The sequence below is a fragment of the Pteropus medius genome, unplaced genomic scaffold (assembly GCF_902729225.1).
Source record: "Pteropus medius unplaced genomic scaffold, Ma_sr-lr_union100, whole genome shotgun sequence".
Classification (NCBI taxonomy): Eukaryota; Metazoa; Chordata; class Mammalia; order Chiroptera; family Pteropodidae; genus Pteropus; species Pteropus medius.
The window spans coordinates 7,374,622-7,394,436 of NW_024346667.1; the positions used below are offsets into that span (position 1 = coordinate 7,374,622).

A 19,815-nucleotide genomic window follows, 5' to 3' on the forward strand; every position below is an offset into this window, starting at 1 on the left:
GGTACTCAGATGCTTGAAGGCAAAAGTTTTAATAGAGTCGTCATTGTCAAACTTATAACTGTGGCTTGCAGTAAGAAATTTATTGTGACCAGGTATGTATGTGGCTAATATTTTACACCTCCTCCTCCTCCTCCCCTCTGCCTCTCTCTCTGTCTCTCTCTGCTCTCTCTCTCCTGTCTCTCTCTCTCTCTCTATCTATACTCTCTCTCTCTCCTCTCTCTCTCTCCTCTCTCTCTCTCTTCCCCTCTCCCCCTCTCCCCTCTCCCCCATGTACCTGAAACAGATTTCATGAGACAGTATTTGTCCTTATTAAACCTCGGTATGTAGTGATGCACTCACTCTTACTTTTCTATTCTTTTTCATTTAAAATTGCTGCTGATGCCCCAGTGAGAGATTCCATGATCTTCCAACTGAATTATTCTCAACTTGAAAAAAATCACTGCTCTAGGGTATATAAGTAGGAGCAGAACTGCTAGGTCCTAAGTAATGTTTCACTCTCTAACCCTTGATACTATTAAGAGGTCTTATATTTGCAAGGTTTTATCTTTCGTCTACTTCGAAGTTTTTCTTTTTATTACTGATTTGTAATTCTTCATATGTGACCATCCAGATTGCCTCTACTCTGGGTGTTTCTAATGGTTGGTAGACTTAGGTATTATTTTCCTCTAGATTTACTAAGCTAAAAATAACTTACCCCACTCTATAAACACTTTGTTTTAATCTTCTTAAGATTAGAACACATAAGATATTTTACAAAATAATTTTTATGTCACTCTCGCTATTCCCGTTGAAAAAAGTATTTTTACCTCATCTTCCACTATTTCACTTGACCACTCTATGTTCTAGTCTTTAAAAAATGGCATGCAATTTGTGTTCCTTTGTACTTACCCAAATTCTTTATCTATTTCAGGACTTAGCTAGTGAAATCACTTCTGTAATGACAGGTTTTGTACTCTCAGGCCATGTCATTCTTTATGAATTCACAGCACTTATTTTTCTCTTGATATCTCTTTAAGTCAGTCTGTGTCTCTTTCTCTCTTCCCCTCCCTGTCATTTCCCTCTCCCAGAGCCCTCCTTCCCCCTCTTCCCTCTCCTCTTTCCCCTCACTTTCTCACTCCCTCTCTCCCCTCAGTTCTTCACTCCCTCTCTTCCCTAACCTCCAAATCAATCTTCCGCACCTTCCAGTCTGGCTATTGGATGGCAGTGATATACCCTATGCTATATCACTGCCTAGCTAGCTCTCTCCCTCTTTGCTTGTGACTCTGTTTCTTATTTTAGCCACTATCTCCCTCTTTTCTTTCCCCTTATTTCTCTGTTCTTTTCTCCAACATCCTTCCACCCATTCTGTACCCCTTCCCTTCTCCCTCTCCTCGGCCTACTTTTTTTCTCTGTTTTGTCTTTAATGAATTGTGCCTGTGTTGTCTCTGCTTCCGTCCTCCCTTTCTCTCTCTCTGTTTGTTAAACACGCTGTGGACTCTTTCATTCCTTTCAGTCACTCTGTGTCTAGGTCTTACTCCAGTTGCCCTCCTCTATCTTATTTCCGCCTTTATTCTTTCTCTTTTTTTCCTTTTCACTCCTCCCTTTTGTTCCTATCTTCTCCTAATCGTGTACCTTCTAATTACTGTGAAATATAGAATGATGAATCAGGAACAGATTCTAAAAGTAGTTTATTTTTAATATTTATACATAGTGTTTCTTTATATATTTTTGTATAGAAAACTTAAAACACAAGGCACGGAAGAATAAATGTGTGACACATAGGAAGAAGAGCAGTAATGAGTAATATAGCAAGTGTAGACTAACTAGCTTTTAATCATGTATAATTCTATAATATCTCATATTGATTAAGAGTGAGTTCTTATTTTCACTGTTAAATTGTAAGCGCTCAGCAGGGATGAAATGTTTTATACTTCATATTTCCCATGGATTTGTGCATAGTGCTGGGTACTTGGCAGTTGCACATTAAATATTTGTTGCCACCCCATGTATGCCTTAGTACCTCAGTTTCCTTTCATCAGGGATCCGTGAAATAACTGCAGCAGCTGTTTCTAAAGTTCCTATGCCATAATCAAATAGTATGATTTGTGGATCACCTCATCGGAATGTGCATTTTATTATAGTTTCCTGGACTCCACCTCAGAATGTTAATCTGAATCTCATGGGATGTTCCCAGAAATCTGTATTTTTTAAAAAACCCTCTTATACACTCTAAATTATGAGTACCCCTGTAGTGTACAGGGAATTGTTTTTACTAACTTTTATAAAATTTTCTCCTTCCCACCTTTATACTAAGCTCCTAATATAATATGATAAACTCCTTAGAAGTATGGAGATAGAGAAATTCTATATAAATTAAATATGGACCCCCAGTTAAGACCTCTTAATACTTTATTTTTTTAATGAAAATCTTTTTTTTTTTTTTTTTTGTCTTTCTGGGAGCATATGTCGCAGTACAGAGAATGTTAAAGAAAAATGAACTGTACATTTTGTGTGCATATATAGTTTTGATGAATCAGTTTATATTTTTCTTTACTCCAGTGACTTATGGCTTTAAATCTTTGCAAAAAAGAAAAAAAATAGTTGCTTTGAGAGGTCTTTGGTCTACGTTACGTTGGGCTAAGAACCAGTATTTGACTCAAGTTTTAGGATTATAATTATAAAGTGGAATACATACTGATTAAGTTAATTGTGGAGGATTTCTGAGTAAAACCAGACCTATCATGTTTTGCTGTTAAAACATACTTAAAAAAATACATACTAAAACTTTATTTAACTCCATGAGCGGGGAAAGAAAAATTTAAAGGTACAAGTTGGGGCTTATGATTTTTCACTTTTAATTTTAATGTTTAATTAATACTGTTTAATTTTTTTCTTTGTGTGAATCTCCTTTATCAACTTTTTTGTTATATAATGTAATTTATTTAAATATTGCTGTGTTAATTTTCTTGGAATTTTAAAATCTTGACATCTATTTTTAAAATAAAATAGACAACTTTAAATGAAATAGGCTATTCAAGTAAATATTTAATGAAGTTTAGGATAGAGCTGAAGTAATTCTGTAAGTAGGAGAACACTTTGTAGCACACTGTCACAAAGTCTGCAGGAATAATTGAAACTAAATTTTCTCTGAAAATATTCCTTCTAAAGCTTTATAAATATTTGCATGCATAAGATACTGAAGTGATGATTATCCTTTCCTTTTTGCAGCCATTTTAAATCTCAGTATCAAATTTATAACATGGTTCTTGATAAAGAACTGGCCTGTAAAAAACTAATGTTGCAGAAGTGGATAGCTTTTGCAGTTACATCAGGATACATTCAGCTGCTATAAAAAGCCAAAGAAACTCAATTGCAATTTTATTGTCCAGTTTGATAGATTTCCTGCCACCATTGTAGCTGGAAAGTTGTTTGTCACTGTATCTCTCTCCTCCAATGGCTGCACTAGGTTTCATAAGTAGTAATAGGCTTTTCTGGTATTAACTGCACTTTCGGTTACTTTGGTCTTAGGGTTTCAAATGTGTACCTGTTAAGAGTAACCTTTTAATTCCATTATTTTCCTATGTGTTATTTAGATTTTCAGTATGTATCTTTTTTCTGTTCCTTTTTTTATGCTTCAAATGGAACACTATGCTGAGTAATTAAATAATACTATTTTCATTTTGTTAAAATGCTTTTACTCTTTAATTAAAATTTAAACTAAGTCATTTAATATGAGAATTACATGAATTATGAGAATTGTACAAAAAATTCGTTTTCTAGACCAATGAAACTAAAACGTTTAGATACTGTGTTTTGTCTAGACCTATATAGCCACAAGGTAGAATGGCTTTATGACTTAAAATAATCAACAAGTAAAAGTTATTCACATGGGTTAAAAATGCTATATTATATTTTTCTCCAAATGATCAGTTTGCGTAAAGTATTTAATTATCTTGGATTTCTTGAACTATCTTCAGATTTTATTTGCTTTTAACAGTGTAATAAAATGCCTAAAACATACTTAAGTCATTTTATATCAGAAGATAGTACAGTTTGGGTTGAGTAAAAAGCTGGTGGAAATCAGTTTTGTTAGATTTCTCTTAAATGGTATCTTAAAATTATTTTTTAAACAATCACAACATATAAATTAGCATATGTAAATATCCATGTGTTCGTGTGTGTGTTTATGGTGGCTATGTAATAAAATTAAAAGCTACCTACTTTAATTTTAAGAGTTATAAAATTTCCACATTTCATGGATTGTTACCATTTTATACTTAATTGCTAAAATATTTTTTGGCTTAAACTTTTTAAAAATAGTATTATTTAATTTTAAAAACAATACATGTTTAAAAACAATACACAATAAGTGTTTTGATATTTAGCTTTTTGTGTGCACTGCCACATTGCTTTGTAGAACTTAGCGCACCAGTATGTTGTTACCAGTGGTGTGTACCTGTTTCCCCATAGGTTTACCAACATTAGGGAATTATGTTTTTTTAAAGATAATTTTATTTAGGTGTAGTTGTATATAATATTTAGTTTCAGGTATACAATATAGTGCTTTGACACTTAACATACTTTACAGTGTGATCACCATACTAATTCTAGTAATCATCTGTTACCGTGTAAACTTATCACAATATTTTTGACTATATTCCAGTTCTCCTTTTTCACCCTTCCCCCTTGGCAACCATGCCTTTGATCTCTGTTTCTATAAGTCTGTTTCTGTTTTGTTTTGTTGGTTCCTTAAGGAATTTTAATGGCTGCACGTTATTAAGTGTATATATAGTGCATCATATTATGGAGAAGTGAAGAGCAAAAGCTGTAGCTTTGATGTAACATCTCAGTGCTGACTGACCACTTGTAATTCTAGGAAGGGGTGATTGAGTAAATGATTCAAGTTTATTTTTCATATTCTGGTATTCTCCAAAGTTTTAGTTGAAAAATTGGTGGAGGTGATGTTTAAAATCTATTGATTTATATTACATGTTGCGTATACACTGTAGTTTAGCTTTCCGTTATCTTTGAGCAGCGATGACCCTGCTCCTGTATAATTATCTCTTACAGGGTAAATTCCTCTAATTCCAGCAGAAGATGTCTGCACATTTTAAAAGTTTTAGTAGATATTAAATTGCTATCTAAAATCTATACTTATACTTTAGCTTTTCATGAAAGCCCTTGTCTAGACTGTTCTTAAGAAAATAAAATTGGTTAAGATTGACTTTTTTTTAATCCATTTCCCGTTTTTACATCACTATGCTAAAATGAGGATACTCCTACTTCTGAAGATTAAATGTGTCAATATATGCCAGATGCTTAATAAGCATTCTGATATTTCAGCTATTGGCACAATTTTTAAAATATATGTCTGGTATTGCTCACCAAAATGACCTTAACTTGTATTTATTTTACGTATGTTTTCAAGCATGTTATGAAAATGGGCAGCAATTATTGACTAGATAGAAATTTTCATACTTTAAGGAAGTTTGAGGGAAGAATATATTTTTAAAAGTAAAATTAAACAAATCTAGAATGTTTTCATGTGTTAGTATGATTTTTATAGAGAGTAAAAAAATACTAAGTGATCAGAAGGCTTCTGTTTAAATTGCATCCTCGCTTGATGTTAATAAGGAAGTGTTGCTCAACATTATTTCATGAAAGAATACAGTTTGTTTTTATACTTTCTAGGGTTGCTTACTAAAAAAGGTGAATTTCAGATCAAAAGTTAAAACTTTAACGTGACATCAGAATATTAGACCACTTAAAATTCTAGAGGGAAATAATTGAGTGAATTAGTTTTCATATTCTGGATTTCTCAAAAACTGCTCAGAAGAATTGTTGGAGGTAATTTGAAAAATATTGAAAATTAATATAAAGCCTTTGAGAATAGGGTTATGTAAATATAGCATATGTGTAGTTTATATAAAATATTGTTAAAGAGAATCAGAGTCAGACAATAGTTAAAATAGTAAAATCAGTTTTTATTCAGGAACTGTTATAGGGGAAGAGGGACCTGTGTGCAGAACTGGACTCAGTTCCAAATACAGAAAACGAATGTGGGGATTTATAGCCAAGGAGCACAGGGTAGGAGTGGGGAGGGGGTTAGGCGAATGGAAAATTACTGAGAGGAAACATCTGGGATGAGGGAGATTCTGGTTAAATGGACTTTAAACAGGATTCTTGCTGAAGGCAGGCCAGGCTGATCATTTGGGGGATGGTAGAGGATGAGGAATTTGATATCCAGGTGATCAGATGTTAAGGATGTGGGATTCTCTAAACTGACTTTAGATGTTTTGCTGAAGCTCAAGAGATGTAGGTCTGCTAAGGATGAGGCCTGTTTAAGAAGAGGGTACAGAGGAAATGGACTAAAGCTTAATGAGATAGTCTTTTTCAATATAAACAAAAATATAATTGTACTACTTTTAAATTTGCTTTTTCTCTTTTTTTCCTCAGATTGTAAACAGGCATTTTAGGCATCCTCCCGCCCCCTTTTTTTATTCTTTTGTTTGTTTTTGTTTTTGTGGTTGGTTTAAGTTACATATGAGTAGAATAGTAGGGTTTACAAGTCAAATTCATTTGAAAAAAATTCTTAATTTCTGTGTTAAATCATATAGTTGACTTTTCAAGCAGTGGATAAATAAAGCTTACCCTTACCTGTGCGATAAAATTCTGACTCCTTTTCAAGGTTCACAAAACCTTTAATAGTCCAATACCTGTTTACTATTCACACTGCTTGCTGTTTTTATTTCTCACCACTACTAGAGATGCTTTTTTAATCTGTTGCTTTACCAAATTACTCACTGTCTTTAGTGAACCATCTTCTTTCATCATCTATTCTTCTGCACATCTTCAAAAAATTTCTTGTGAATGTCATCTCCTTTTGCTCTTAATATTTTTGTCTTGCAAATGATTATTCATTAATAAAGTCCAAACTTAAATGTCTGCATTTTCCTGGTACTTCCAGGTGTTTCTAGGCATAATAATGCAATTTTTGTAAACTGTCAGTAATACCTTTAATAGATTGCTAAACTCTACTTTGAATTACCTGAAGAGTTTATAAATCATTTCTAGAAGGCACAGAAAAGACATGAACAAATGGAAAAACATTTTCTGTATTAGCAAGACTCAAATCATAAAGTTGTAGTAACATTTCTTTAGGTTATAAATATAATGAAATCCCAGGAAAATACTAATATGGAGTATATGGAATTCTATACAAGACTTTAGTATGTTATAAAGGATGAATCTTTTTTTTTTTTTAATTTATTGGGGTAACACTGGTTAATACAATTATAGAATTTTCAGGTGTACATTATAGTTTGACATCTGTATATTCTATTGTCTGATTACCACCCAAAGTCCAGTTTCCTTCAGCTACCATATATTTAATCTCCTTTACTCACTTCACCCTCCCCCTATCCCCTACCCTCTACCCCTACCCAGCTACCATATATTTGGACTCCCTTTACCCAGTCCACCTCTCTTCCTCCTCCCCACCTCAACCTCTGGTAACCATTAGTCCATTTTCCATGTCCCTGAGTCACTGTTCGCCCTGTTCATTTGTTGCTTTTAGGTTTATATCCTGCATATAAGTGATATCATGTGATTTTCAACTTTTTTAGTCTGGCTTATTTTGCTTAGCATGATTATCTCAAGGTCCATCCAGGTTGTCACAAATGGCAATATTTAAAGGATGAATCTTAAATCACCTGGGAAAAGATGGACTATTCAGGAAATGGTGTTGGGACAATAGAGGATTCATCTAGGAAAACAAAAAAGTTGGAGTACCAGGAAATTTTATGAATGGACCAATTAAAGGGGTGGGGATTGGGGTAAAGAAACCATAAATTTGCCAGAAAAAACTACAGAAAATTCTTCTGTAAACTTGTAGTGTGTAAGAATTTTTCTAAGTATAATTAAGAATCTAGAACCACTGAAGAGAAAAAAAGACTAATAATTTTTGCTACATTAAAACAAACGAAAAAACCTTTTGTGACCATTAAACTACCATAAAGTCAAACAGTAAATGACAAATTCAGAAAAACTATTGAGAAACCAGGGCAAAGATAGCATTGCTAATATATAGAGTGCTCGTAGAAATAGATAGGAAAAGACATCCAGTAGAAAAGTAAGACAAAAGACACGGACAAACAACTCATAGAAGACTACGTAAAAGTACTTTAGATATATAAAAACATGTTCAATCTGCTCATTGTAAGGATCTGCAAATTAAAACTATCCTGAGATAGTTCACCAAGATACTTAAATGCCAAAAGAAAATGTGGAACAGTGTGTATAGTGGATGTTAATGAGTAAAACAAGTGGGAAAATCAGGATTTATATTTGTGTGTGTATGCACAAAAAACATTCTGGAAAGATACATAAGAAATTAACTGGTTGCCTGGTTGTTTGGAGAATTATGCAGGTGAGGACTAGTAGTGGGAGGGAGCCTTTTACATTCTGTACTGGTTTATGTTTGAATCACGTAAAGTAGGGGAGGAAAAACTTTTCCTTGACCCTCTTAGGGCCCCTGTCTGGGCCTAAAAATTAAACTGTCAGAGATTAGTATGAAAAAAGCATATAAATTTATTTAACATAAGTTTTACATTGCATGGGAGCCTTCCCGAGGAAACGAAAATCTGAAGAAAGGTATAAGCCTGAGTGTTTTTACACTAGGTTTGATAAAGACTGGAAACTTGTAGAAAAACATGATAGGACAAAGGGTATGAGCTAAGGGTAGTAAACTAGGGGACGTTTAGCAAGGTCTGTTCATTAGGATTCTTCTTGGCATTGTTCTGTCTTCTGAGATGAGGATGCTCCTTTGCTCTGGTTGTAGGGAGGGCAGCCCCAGAGGTCTCCTCTACCCGCTGTGTCCATGATCCGCTTCAGGGGAGATTGGAGAGAGATTAGAGTTCTTCCTGCACCTGTTGTTTCTCACATTCCTTCATTGTAAAATATTCAGTATGCCAACATGCTGTAGTTCGAGGTATTGTGTTCTAGACCCCATCAAAATATATTACCTATTCAAAAATGGTTTTAAGTTTATTAGATGATGAATGTATAGTGCTTATTATGTATATGACTTGTTTTCCTCATGGGAATTCTTCCCTTTTGTTATTGAACTTATGTTATTTTCATAACTAATTCTCTTAGGTAGTTTTCTGAGGATAGCCTAGGCTTTATGCTTGATATCCCTCTTGTCAGGTTGTATTAGGGTAGCATTTAAGAGGTTAGGTGAAGTGGTGATCATTTTGAGCTATGCTTATTGTTATCCCATATGGGAAAGTTCAACTATTTTTAAAGATCAGCCTGAGTTATGAATTGTCAAAAGATTGATAACCTAAGAATTAGAAATTAGCATATCATATTCAGCTGGTATTTCATAGGAAAATAAAATACAATGCAAAAGATCCATTTGCTTAAAAAGGAAAACCAGTTCTTAAACATTGTCTAACATTTAAAAGTCTAAATTTTTATAGTTTAATTTTTGATTGAAATGTTAATGTCCCGATGTATTGTATTAATCTTTTATCTCCTAATTAGTAAATTTGAGTGCTAATTAAGTTGAAAGTAATGGCAAGAGAAATGTTGTAGTTATTAGCATATGAGTATCTTTAGTAGTTTATAGAAGTGCCTTCTAAACAGTGCAAACAGCTATAGATTAGCTATCAAATGATTGTGAAGATTAATGACTAGTCTTTTAGCTGGGTAATTTAGAACAATAACTGGTAATTAATTAGGAATTATCGGTCACAAATACCTTTAGGAAAACAGTATCAAAAAAGATAACAACAGTGATAATTGCTCAATTGTCATTTAGGTTTTAGACGGAGTAAAGGAGAAATTTAAAAATCAACTTCATAATTTTAAAAGCATTTTTAATATTTGTATTTACAGAAAGTAAACAAGTTGGCTTGCTAAGGAAAGACAAAGCACTATATAGAACAGATTTGATTATAAATGGTGAGGCAAATACAATCTATTATATACATGTACTGTTTTTATCTAAAAGAAAAAATGATATTCTTGTGTATTTTGGAGGTTACATCTTGGAGTCAAGTATCTAGGCTCTTTAACTCTGAGACAGGAGACAGGACACCATCATCCTTGATGTTCTTATTTCAAAGAGATGGTCCCAATACCCCCAGAAAAGATATCCCTGGGACACAGAACTAGCAAGAGGTTTATTACCTTTTAAAAGTTTTACACATATCTCAAAATACTAGAGAGATTATTTACAACTTCAGGTTTTCTAAAGGAAATAGGTAAAGAGAACAGGGGGAGTTTTCTTTCCCTTTTGGCTCCAGGGAAAATTTAAAATTTTCTAGGTTTGTATTTCCCCTTAAACTACCCATTTTAGAGAGGGAACATATGAGCTGCACAAAAGTCAAGTGACTAGTCTAGAGCCACATATGAGATATGAAAAACATGTTCAAGGGTTAGTTGAGGTACTCTTCCAGGTAGTAGAACCAAAAAACAAAGGGATGGAAAATAGAGAAATGATAAGGAAATTGGAGGACTGATTAGTGCAATGTGTAAAAAATAGAAATCCCAGAAAGCAAGAACAGAGGAAAATGAGAAGAAGATATAAGTGATTATATCTTAAGTGATTTAAGAAGATTTCCCCAAACCAAAGGATAGGTGTTACACTAGAACGGCCCAAAGGATAGTGCAGTGGATGAAAATCGACCATGCCAAGCCAAAGTTCTAGGAACGATGAAAAGATTTTACAAGATTTCACAAAGAACAGAGTAGGTCATGTGAAGGATCAGGCGTCAGCATGACCTCAGACTTCCAACAGTAAGCACAGAAATAAGAAGGCAATGAAGAAATACCTTTAAATTCTGAATATAAATGCTTTTCAATTTGTGATTGTATACTCCATCTATTAAGTATGAAGGTAGACTGTTTTCAGTTCTCAGAAATTTAGTTCTTATGTACCCTTTTTCAAGAAGGCACTAGAGGATGTTCTGCATGAAAAGGAGAGAATAAACAAAGAATTGAGATATAAGAAACATCAGAAGTGAGTTGAAAGGAATCTGTAGGAATATAGTGAAGAGGAGATCTCAGGTTGGCAGCTATGTAGTAGGCATGTGACAGTTCATCTAAGTTGGAAGAGTTTGACTTTAGATACAGATATAGGGGGAGCTGTTATCACTGAAATGCTAGCTGCCTTTATATATATATATATATATATATATATATATATAAATAAATATATATATATTTATATATATATAATGAGAAGACATTCTTTATATAGTAATAAAAAGAAATATAATAATCTCCCTCAGTAGATGTTTATGTAATATCAATACTGGTGTTTTGAAACAATTTTTTCAATATTAAAGGATAGAGCAAATAAGTAATTATATTTATAAAGTAAAAATTTCAATTTATACTCATGGCTTAAAATATATATATATATATACCTGAGGACAAATTACCACATGAGATTGGGCCACATTTTATGACTCTTTGGCTTATCTTGACCATGTGCTAATTCAGTTCCTGCTCAATCTCCTAGTCTTCTGGCCTGGATCACCTGAAGATTCTCACTTTGCCCTTCAAAAATGTGGTCTGATTTGCTTTCCTTCTGAGAGTAGACGTAGACCATGATGAGCTTAGAATTGGAGAATATAAAGTAGTTTACTTCCTGGATCTTATTCATGCCAGGTACCTACTAGTTGGTCCATGCTGCTGCTCACAGATGCTCCAGTTGTCTTGACCTCCATATTTCCTCAGTGTTTCCTAATGATCGTGGCCTGTAGACTTCCTGAGAATAGCCTTTTACACCCTCCTGGAGAAGCTGGAGCCCTGTTTCATGTCACGGGTCCTGTACAGCTTGTCTTCCACTGGGAGCCTTTACTTAGTTGTGGCAACATTCGCCTTTCTTTACACAGCTGGCTAGGCTTGTGATATACTTAATTTCTCAAATTATACATACTAGGTATGTTTATAATCCAGTGAACCTATTAAAAACATGTAGAAAACAATTAATAGAAATGTCAGGATAGTGATTTCCTCTCGATAGGGGGAGGAGAGTGGAAAGTCGGTTGTCAATGGGCACATGGAATCATGGGGTAGTAGTCTGTTTCTTGATGTAGGTACCTAACTACATGGGATTAAAAATATTCTTTAACCTGTATATATTAATGATATATTCATGTTTGTTTATACATTTTATAATAAAAAAGTTTAAAATATTTAATTTGAATAGTCAAAGCAAATGATTTTTGAAAACCGAACTCATTCTATAACACTGGCTATTATAGAAATAAATGATCTATTTTAAAAAATGCCGTGAGGTTGTAGTATGTATCTTGTCTTCCTTAGATGATGATAATTGTTTTATCAGTGAGAAATAATCTCCCTAAAGTCAGTTTTCCAACTAGACTAAATGATACTTCATCAAATCAGAACCTGTCTTCTTACTCAGAATTTTCTAATAGCTCTTTCTCATTTAGAATAAAATCCAATGTCTTTAACACAGTCTAGAATGTTCTGTAATCATGATTTAGCTATATCACATCCTGGCATATATATATTGTTCATGTCATGAGTAAAGACTAGTTAATAGCTATAGAAGGAAATGTGTGCATTGTGCATTATTTATGCTTTGGTTTGCTTTTTAACCACATACATACCTGTGATTCAGAAAGGCCTATGGATCTTTGGGCATCTGCTACCATCCTTCCATACTGGGGTTCAGTTAAGGGTTTGTTCACCAAAGGTTGAATTTACTATATGTGTTATAAGAACGTAGGTTACAGGAACAAATCTTGTATCAGTATACTGTAATTATGCCTGCACTTTTTCGTATAAGCATGTATTACACTTTTTTTGAGAAGCATTTCATAGTGTAACACCAGTTGCAATCATGTAATGTTTAGCTGTAAGATAATCTTGATGAGATAAAAATTATAAACCTTTGACATTAAAACTCAGCACTCTTTTATACTTTAATCTTTTTTTTTTTTTTTTTACATTTAATTAGGTAGAAGATTAAGCATAATGTGGGGATGTTCACAGTATTGAATACATAGTAGTAGTCACTCACATATGGTGAAATGAATGGATGAAGGGATGGATGAACTCAAACTTTTAGACCATTTGCTACCAGTTCAGACTTTGAAAATTATGGTTGACCTTTGGGGAAGGGTTGAATTTTATTTTCACTGCTAAAAGAATTTGTATTCTTTAGCTTAGTAAGAAAAAATTTTTAGTAGCTTAATATATGGAGATCTGATATAATAATGAGCATAATTAATTGATATTTTTTAAATCTCTCCTGAGGATAAATCATGGGTTAATGGGTTTTTGTTGCAGTTCAAACAATGTATTTTCTAGTTCACCAAGCACTTCTCAGTAGTACATACTTAAATCCTAATACAAGTTATACAGGCCAGTAGAATAGTGTGTTCTTTTCCTGTACATCTTTAAGAATAAGCTAAGCGACTATATTCTTATTGTGGTTTGATGCCATGCTACTTGTTAACATTAAGATTAACTATAATTTTTCTTGACTATTTAGAATTTTGTCACTAACATCATTTTATAAGAATATTACAAGAAAGTTGTTTTTATTGCATTATATAAACCATGTATTTGAAAAATTGTTAAATATATTTATGTTCTGTATGTTTTGTCCATTTCTTTTGCATATTTTGACTGATTGTATATCTTTAATCTAGGTCACTTTTGAAATGCACAAAGAAAACCTTGCCCATACATTTAGGGAACACCAGAGAACTGTTGATGAAGAAATAGGGCGATATTCTTCAAGTTCAGTTCAAGCAGTCTCTGCTGTTAGCAGAGATGTAAATGTTTCAGTAGGACCCCAGGAATCAGATATGAAGAATTCTCCTGTGCCCCCTCATGTCACCAGAAATAGTGATGAAAAGTCAAGTATCGAGAAGACACGTTCAGTAGATGCTGCATCCAGCATTGAGCTGCAGACTCCTGATACAGCTAATGAAGGAAGGAAAACTGGTCGAGAAAATCAGGAGTTACTAGATGAAGTCCCTTTAGAAGAAATACCTACAAATAAAACCCTTAATGCAGGAGATTTAGAAGTATCTTCTGATATAGAAACTGGGACTATTTCCTCTAATACTTTGAAAACAACTGGCAAAGATATGACTGTCAGTGAAGTAACTGCTTCTATAAGTTCTCCTTCAGAAGAGGATGTTTCAGAGGTGCCAGAATTATTGGATAAGTCTACAGTAGAGGAATATGATGAAGATGAGTATGTAGAATTGAAGGTAGAAAGTAGTCCTACTGAGGAAGCCAATCTACCCACAGAGCTCCGAGATAATAGTTTGTCTCCAGCTACAACTGAAGCCAGTGAAAGACTGGACATGTTTAGCAGTGACCAAAAAGTAGCATTTCAAGAGGAAGAACCTGTAAGTAAGAAGCAAACTGATACTGAAACTGAAGACTCTACAGATCCTGGAATCTTGGCTATGACAGCATCAGAGTCTTTAGCTACCTCACCAGACACTACTGCTTCTCAAACAACTGTACAATTAGCCATTGGTCAGATGCCAGAAGAAGGGAAGAAAACAGCTAACTTTGCTAGAGAAACCAAATTAATTAGTGATTCCCATGGTAATGTCTTTGAGTCTCCTACTGCTTCTGAGCAGAGAATTGCTAAGTTGGATGTTTCCAGTGTTGCCACAGATACTGAGAAACTGGAATTGAAGGCCAGTACAAATGTTGAAGCTTCTCAACCTCATCAGCCTGTGCTTGAGGTGATTATATGGTTGTCTTGATCTGTATTTGCATGTGTTAAAATAGAGCAGTGTATATACTTTTATTTTGGAATTGGCTATATACTATTTGCAACTACATAAATGCAGTGAATGTAAAGATTATATTTCTTTAGCACAGAGTTTGGCTTTAGTATGAGTTCATTTATTGGCAGCTTTTATTATTACTTCCACCACAGTATCCCCAAAAGTTACTACTTACAAGTTTCAGGATTAGGATCATTTTAGTTTATAAAGCAAACACTGGAAATGTTTGCCTTTTTCCTTTTATTTGATAACCCAGTCATAGCACATTAGTTTTACAGCGAAATCTAGAACTACCATCTTTTAGAACCACGCATCAGTGTATAATTTTTTTATACAAAGTATGTGGTTTAAGATTGTTCCATGAGGTCTGTTTATAAGAAAGAGGTGCTTTTGTGAGATATAGAGGCCCAGCTTTCTTCTTTACCAGTGTCTCAGAGTGATTGATGAGACAGTGGTTGGTTGCATGTTGTCATTTACCCCTTTATTCAACTCTTTTTCTCTCTCCCCACTTCTTATTTTGTTGGTTTGTTCTTCATTCTATTGTCTTTATTTTTGTTCTTAATTATAGCCAGTTTATAATCCAGGTACTACCTTTCTTTCATGCTAATATTCAAAACATAGAACTTCTTGATTCTTTTATAAAATGCTGCATTAGCTGGTGGTAATAGTAACATGGTCCCAAGCTAGTTGTTGAATTGTGGTGGTTTAGCATATTTGATAACTTTGCTTTAAATGTATCAAAATATTGCTATTGCTCATTGGTAATTTTTCTCTAATTTGCTTCCTTAGTATCTTAAAATGTATTTGTTAGATGAATTGCATAGAAACTGTTATTTATTAATCCCTTTCTTTGAAGTTGAACTTATTTTATTACTCTTTTAATTTTCCATATTAGACGTCAAGGCAACAGGAGCAGTCAGGGCAAGGAGTAGCACCAGATGCCGTTAATGGACAAAGGAGGGATTCTAGATCTACTGCGTTTCGTATTCCTGAGTTCAAATGGTCTCAAATGCATCAGCGTTTGCTCACTGATCTATTATTTTCAATAGAAACAGATATACAGATGTGGAGAAGGTTTGTCCATATGTTTATTATAGAAGATGTGTATAAACTTTAACCTTCGTTGTCAAAGAAATTTATATAGTTAACATTTCCAGTTAGTTTCAGATATTTGGTTAAAAAGTAGAATATAAATTATTTCTGTACTAAGGTTTTATTGAATTAACTTTTATTCTTCATTATTAAAATGAGTTACCCCCTTTCTGGATTACAAAAACTTGAAAACCAGAGATTTTTCTTTTAAAAAATTTGCTGAACATTTTCTGTAGCATAATTTACAGCATATAATTCTGTAAACAGGAAGGTAGATCTACTAAAAAAAAAAAAATTGGTATTTAAGTATAACATCCAATTTTCCAGTATATTTTTGGTTTAAAAAATCTGTGTATTTCAGTTATCTTCCATCGTATGATTTATGATTTTAAAAGTGCGTAATTAGTTTATTGTTATTTATATACTACTTTTATTCTTTTAAAAGTATTTTATGGCATTATGTTAGAAAATGTTAGTAGAAAATTCATTTTTAATAGCACGCTTAGCACCATTTATCTCTTAATTTTTGCCACATGACTTCCCAGTTTCATTCCCAGTTAGGATAATTTAGTTCAACTTTTTATATCAAGTGTAAGATGAATAGTATTTATGTTTCAGCACTGGAAAAGGGGACGGATAGTAACTTCTGATATGGAATGGTCTACATCTTCTGAGGAAGTATACGCCCCCATATGCCTGCCGCATCATTATCTTTACTCAGCTTTCAAGATGAAGCAAAAGCACCTTCTTATCCTCCCTCCCCTCAAGTAGGCAAATTGTGATTTTTTTCTTTAGCTTTATCAGTAAACATCATTTATCTTTGGACAGCCATTCAACAAAGACAGTTATGGACTTCGTGAATAGCAGTGATAATATCATCTTTGTACACAACACAATTCATCTCATCTCTCAAGTGATGGACAATATGGTCATGGCTTGTGGGGGTATACTGCCATTGCTTTCAGCTGCTACATCGGCTACAGTAAGGACTTAACTACTATATCAAATTGGTGTGAGAACATGACTTTTATGCATCTTTATTGATTAAAACTTGAATGTGGTGGTTACTATGCATCATAAATGTTGTAAATCAAAAGCAACCAGGTATGAGAGGACTAAAAATGTTGATTTTTTAGGGATGAGTCAGCTAGTGAATATGGTTGATGGTGTTTCACCTGTATATTTCCTTTGCCTTTTTGTTTTAGATGAAATCATAAGGAAATCACTCTATTGTACCAGGTTTCTGAAAGCCTGGATTTTTATAAAATTTAGAACTTTGGGAACTGTATCTTAAATTATATTTTTCTCAGAATATAGATATAATTGTCAAATTTTATTTCTTACAGCATGAACTGGAAAATATTGAACCTACTCAAGGCCTTTCAATAGAAGCCTCTGTGACATTTTTGCAGAGGCTAATCAGCCTTGTGGATGTGCTTATATTTGCAAGTTCCCTTGGTTTTACTGAAATTGAAGCTGAAAAAAATATGTCATCTGGAGGAATTTTGCGTCAGTGTCTCCGACTGGGTGAGTTGTTAAAACTCATTAGTTAGGAATTTACTTCAAACATTTTCAGTAATCCAGACTAGTAAATTAAAATTATGTTTCTACTTTTGGTGAGCAAATGTGTGCTAGAAAATTTTAACTTCCAGAGAGTGAAAGACTGTGTATGTTGTCATTTGTCACTCTTGGTGGTTTCACAATGAATCAGCAATGATTTTCTTTTTTTTTAAATTCATGAGGAAATTTGAGATCAGATAAAGTAGGAAACTTATTGAAATTCAAAACCTATGATTGGCGAAGTTGGAATTTGAATATAGTGGTTTGTTTAGCTAGTGTTCCTTTTATTTGTTATAGTATACTTTCTTAAACTTTCTATTAGTAATATAATTAAAATATTTAGACTCTTTTGCTTTTGTATAGGTCATTTAAAAAATCTTTTCACTTTCCTAAAAAGGGCACATTTCTAAATTTAAAATTACAAGGCTACACTAGCAATGCTTTACTATACTCAAGAAGTATTAGATTCAGAAGCTGAGGAATATTGTATTGCCCTCATTTTCATAGCTATAGAAGAAAATAAAGAGAAAATTCTATCTATCCTGGCATTATCTTTTATATATGGAAATGAGATTCAGAAAGTAACTTTTCCACATTTACTTAGTAGAATATGGTAAGCTTGGTAAATAATCCAACGTCTCCTCATTCCTGTTCTCTCCTAAGGTTGCGGGAAGGAAGGTAGGAAGGCAATAGTAAGAGAGGATTGCTGAGACTGATTGATGCTAGGCCAATCTTGTAGGGTTTTTAACTTTGTAATGCAAACCCAAACTTGATTTTATGCAGCCTGTGACAGAAGTAGTACAAAAATTATTTTCCTGAGCCTGATTCCAAATGACAGTTGTATTCCATATTCTTCCTCTCTCCCTCATACCTTTCTTCCTTCTGTCCCGTCCTTTTCTTCCCAACTTTTGCTGCTCTCTTTTAGCACCTTTCTGAATTCTTCTTTTTCTCAGTTCTACGTCTGTTAGCCATATGAGAGTCTGGTGGCACTTAAAGTGCCCACTTAAGTTTACTGTTTTGTTCCTGTTTTGCTTTCCCACTCTTGTTCAGATCAGATACCTTGAGTGCTACTGATTTAGTTGGGAATTGAGATGATTACATGATGTCAAGCAATTCATAGTTTGTTGTGCATTATCTAATTCATTATTTAAAATTCAAAATTAATTTCTAAATAACCCAAGTAGCTTGCCCAGTTGGTGAGATGTTAAGAGAGGTAATTTTGGACTCTATATTAATCACAGTATCTTTTTTTGTTCCCCACCTTTGAAACAGTTTTAATGAAAGCCAGTAAAATGTAGACCCTATAAGTAGTCCCTATAAATGCTATGCTCTCTATCGGTCTCTATTAACATGCTGTAAGAATACATTATGTGGAAAACATACACGTTTTCAGTTTAACTATTTTACTTTACTGAAGTGGTTTAACTATTAGATTAGTTCATGCAATGTGATTTGCTTTTAATTTTCTTCCATCTCTCTTTCAGTTGTCTTCTTTCCTATCTTTTCCTTAATAAAAGATCATTGAAAGTAGCTTAGGTGGGATCTAAGAAACAGTAGCCTGTTTATTAAGATTCTTGAACTGATTCCCTCAAGCAGTGGGCCCTAACAAAGTAGCTAACAAAGTCAGAAAACAAACAATAGGTGAATAAGCCCAGGGACATTTTAGGAATTTGCTGAAGGTAATCTGCTTCAAATAAAATGTTATGTAAATTGTATTGTGTAGGTGATTTTTATCAGTTTCATAATCGTAAAAATAACTTTCATTTTTTTACCCAATCTTTTCCATAAAATAAATAACAGTGTGTGCAGTGGCAGTAAGGAATTGCTTAGAGTGTCAGCAACATGCACAACTGAAAACTAAAGGAGATGCAGCCAAAGGCCAGAAAACCGTACATAGCCTGATTCCCTTGGGGAAATCTGCAGCAAAGGTAAGGAGACAGAATATTTAATTAAATGAAAAAACATACTTTTATTTTACTATTAAAATCTTAAATTTATTTGTTCATTTCAACATAAAGTTAAATAAATCTGACAGAGGTCCTAAATAGTTATTTTAGTCTGTGGACATAACATTCAAATATTTGTGTTTAAATATACAGCAAAGATTTGCTTATACTTAATCTTGCCTACTTTTCCAAACGTTTACTTTTCTTGTATCTGTGTTACCTTGTCCCTTCAAATATGTCAATTTGTAGTTCCTATACTTGATGAGTTAACATGCAGTTTGTTTTTTCCTTCATGGCTCCCTTCTTCACCTCTATTCCAGCACCCAAAAGAAGAGGAGAAAAAGAAGTAGGAAAAAATCAACTGGGAAAAACAATGTTGTAGCCTTATTTTTCTGGTCTTTGGAATACTGTGTTTATTTTTTAAAATAGCTGTGTAC

General features: G+C 33.5%; 1 protein-coding gene across 5 annotated transcripts in view; it reads left to right on the top strand.

The window, feature by feature from the left end:
* Positions 1 to 19,815, top strand: part of LRBA (LPS responsive beige-like anchor protein) — a 549,008-nt gene that overhangs the window by 97,162 nt on the left and 432,031 nt on the right. For all 5 annotated transcript variants that reach the window (XM_039875986.1, XM_039875985.1, XM_039875984.1 and 2 more), the window contains 5 exons: positions 13,677 to 14,735; positions 15,676 to 15,854; positions 16,701 to 16,854; positions 17,219 to 17,399; positions 19,233 to 19,360. In XM_039875986.1, the coding sequence (XP_039731920.1) occupies positions 13,677 to 14,735; positions 15,676 to 15,854; positions 16,701 to 16,854; positions 17,219 to 17,399; positions 19,233 to 19,360 (1,701 nt within the window). The remainder of the gene's footprint in view (positions 1 to 13,676; positions 14,736 to 15,675; positions 15,855 to 16,700; positions 16,855 to 17,218; positions 17,400 to 19,232; positions 19,361 to 19,815) is intronic.